Source organism: Cryptomeria japonica, unplaced genomic scaffold (genome assembly GCF_030272615.1).
Source record: "Cryptomeria japonica unplaced genomic scaffold, Sugi_1.0 HiC_scaffold_77, whole genome shotgun sequence".
In the NCBI taxonomy this organism is placed as follows: Eukaryota; Viridiplantae; Streptophyta; class Pinopsida; order Cupressales; family Cupressaceae; genus Cryptomeria; species Cryptomeria japonica.
Genome location: NW_026728899.1, coordinates 302125 through 305783, shown reverse-complemented (window position 1 = coordinate 305783; position 3659 = coordinate 302125). Strand labels below are relative to the sequence as shown.

The 3659-nt window shown below is 35.4% G+C and overlaps 1 protein-coding gene across 1 annotated transcript; it reads right to left on the bottom strand.

Moving 5' to 3' along the window:
• Positions 1–2905: 2905 nt before the first annotated feature.
• On the bottom strand, positions 2906–3659 carry LOC131864137 (germin-like protein 8-2). The gene is made up of 3 exons (XM_059215154.1): positions 3533–3659; positions 3254–3438; positions 2906–3085 (listed from the first exon to the last, which is right to left on the bottom strand). Exons 1-3 carry the CDS (start codon positions 3657–3659, stop codon positions 2906–2908), a joined length of 492 nt encoding a protein of 163 aa, XP_059071137.1.

Below are 3659 nucleotides of genomic sequence, written 5' to 3'. Positions count from 1 at the left end.
TTTTAGGGGTTTTCATAAATTTTCTCCTCAGTCAGTTAGCACATGATTTTCTTATATTTTTATATTTTTCGAAAGGTTGTAAAAATTTATCACTAGTTTATATTTTTCGATTTGAGGGTGAAAAAATTATGAAATGATTGACTCAAATTTGTGTCAACAATATGGATAGAGCATGTTCTATTGAAATATATTTCCTTAAAACCCTATTTTTAATGGGGATTCCTGATTTTAGTGCAAGTGGAGATATATTAGAATGATGGAACCAATATAAAAGATCTTACGATGCAAATTATGGAACCGGTATGTGATCTAGATAGATCGTCAAGCTAAAACCAAAGGAATGATCACCTATGGATGACTCGGTGATAGGAAATGACATCATATTTGTAAAGACTTGCAACAATAGATTATTGACCTGAATTAGTTGTATTGTATTGACCTAAAACCTCTTCAATGACAAATTTGTGAGTCAAATACATCTATTGGTTATCTAGAGTTCTATATCATTTAATGTAAATTGTCTCTTTTACATTTTTTAAATTTGGATATCTAAGGTCACATATGGCTCAACTCGATGCAACATGTCCGCTATTGTTTTGTCCTTTCCTTTGAAGATCTACCTCAATTCTAGAATTTGCAATCACTCTCTTTTATTTGGATGCATGTTATTAAGACCACTTACTCAAATAATGAACAATAACTCAAGTTCTTGCAAAACATAAAAAATATCGGAGATATTGCTCACCATTGGGTCATGCATTTTGTCTACATTTTCCAATATTTTGGATTTTCCCAACTTGAATCTTGTACATAAATAACCAAAGCCACATTATTCTATTTTGGTGTAGCATTAACCACAATGACCTTGAGAGAGAACCCTAGGTTTAGTGAATGTCATGAATTATTTGTGCTAGTGAACCACCACTATTTGCAGGACTCATATGATTGACGTGCGAATCTTTCATAGAGAGACGAGAAACCCGGTGAATAAATAGATTCCTCGTGGAACATGATCAAGTAATTACTTATACCTCATTGACTCCCTATTTGCGTAGGCAAGGGATCGCATATGTGGCATTAGACATGCTAAAGAAAAGATCATAAGCACAATCTATCAGAGCAATGTGTCATCTTACAATAGCCTTATTTGTTATCTATGTGAACAATGTAGAATGGGCTTGATAATTAATATATTGATCGATACAGTTGGAGATGGATGCAAGCGCAATGAAACTTCTCATATTACTAGATTATTTGAGGTATAGACATCCAAGGCATGACGGAAGAGGCTTTTAAGCTTCACAATGAACTGATCGCTAGAGGGGCTATATATGAAGCTTTATTCATTTGAACCCCTAAAAATACATAGGAAAAATAGAAGATTATAAAATTGACATATCTCACCGATAATGTATCAGTTATATCTATTATCTTATTCTTCATTACAGTGTAATTGACAACTTCTCAATATGACGACACTTTTATCTTCCTCATATCAATTAGCAAATGGCTTCAATATGAAAATATCCTCCGCCTTCACATATTTCTCAAACTTACACCTGCATATCCATGGATCCAAGGAGCTCCTTTATGCACCTCTTAGGCTTGCAACAATAATATTTTTCCCGCATGAAACATACATGGCCTACGGCAACAATATTTTCCTATCCTATTGTGCTTATTCACATATGCAGATTTGCATTTGCTTTGATAGGAAACCTATGGTTAAATTATTGGTTATCATATTTGATGATCTATAGAAATGCTTATACAAGGAGGAAATGGTTTGAGGAATTTTTTTTGTAACCGAACTGATAGTTTATGATTGAACAAGGTAATATATTGCTAAATTTTTCAACTAATCATATTTTTAATATTACATACAAAGTTTTTAAAATCAACATGAGCATTATCCTTTTTCCCTTTAGTATTTAGATCTTCATACATAACATCCACATTGACATATTTATTATAACGTAGGAATGAATTAGGGGAGATTTAGAAAAGCTTATTTTGGGAAGCCATAAATTAATTACCCTCATAATTAACACCATGTAAATGAATTGTGTTATTATCAATAATCTATCTTCACTGTCTTAGATTTTCCATGTCATTCCAACTTATTAGAAATGTTTAATACAAGAGGCCCCTCAATCATAACCCTTATGTAGGTAGATTGATGTAAGAATAGGTGTAATATGTGTCAAGGTTATCATATTATCCCCGATAAAATATTGCGATATTGGATGCAATGGATATTCTAGTTCTATGGATTTTCTTGGAATTTAGACATAATGAAACCGTATTGCATTCCATCGAAGGTATACTATATTTATTAGAGCAATCATTCTTATCTTGAGGAGAGTCCCTAACCTTCTGGAATGACTTCTTTGATGGGGAGTCTTGAAGCATTGGATGATTGTGAGGGTGATTTGAAGAACAACTACTAATTATATTTCCCAATAACTATTTCCTACTTCCAAACCATTCACCTTTTATGTCAGAGCTAAAATGAGGTTAAGACTATGTTAAAGAACACCCTTGACAGATTGGCATGCAAGAATTATAGTGTTACTCATTCTATCCAAGTCAAGCACTTTGTTTGTTGTTGTTCCTGCAATATTTATGTTAAAGAATATATTGTTAACATGTTGCAAATGAATGTATACCTAATACAAGGATGCTCTTGTATAAAATATTCATAAATGCCTTCAGATGCTTCAAATTAATCCTTCATCTTTGGAATATGCGGAGGATATAGTCATGTTCAAAACAGATGCTATGAATAGCAGAAGAGGACGGCAATAACTCTAGAAAGATTGTTTTATTGAACGGCAAGGAAAAAGAATTTGGGAAAGACTTGGTCCCCTCTTGATTGTTTTGTTTGATAGAACACAGCAAATTCTTATGCGAATTTCTTCTGAATGTAATCCAAAACTTCCTGTGTGATGCGGAAGGCCTTGGCCAATACGGAATCTGGGAGAGGAGGATCCGCTGCAAACAGAGAGTTGGCGATTGTCTGAACTCCCGGAAGCTGGCTGCTCAATGCAGATATGGCCACCGCATTTTCATGCCCCACATTCTGCTGGAAATGCACAAGTGCCTTTGGAAACACAAACACATCTCCCTTCTCCAACGTTTTGCTGAAAAACTTGTTGTTGGTGTCAATGAAACCCACAAGAAGCTGGCCTTCCAGTAAAACAAGAACTTCGGTGGCTCTTGGGTGTGTGTGAGGAGGATTTATTCCACCCACTGCGTAGTCGATGCGGACCAACGATATTCCCAACGTATTGAGGCCTGGTATCTGTTTAACGTTCGCCATCGTTACGTTGGAGCCCACATCATTGTCGGTGTTCCCTGCCTGCCCAAGTCCCCGGAAGAAGAAGTCGTCTGCTGAAACTTGCATTGGGTCTTTGCAAACGAACCCGTTCACCAAAACTGTTTAAAGCAAAATCAAATCAATCTATTACTAACTCGACTCGTCTAATAAGCAAATCATTACCATTGTTTATGTATAAAGTTTTTTACTCACCTTTGCTTTCCTCATCTGCAACGCAGAAATCTTGCAAGGGATCGGAATCCCCTGCCATGACCCTGTCGCTGTAACAACATATCAACAGAAAAAGTCCCAGTGTGAAGTAAATCATTCGGTTAGCCAT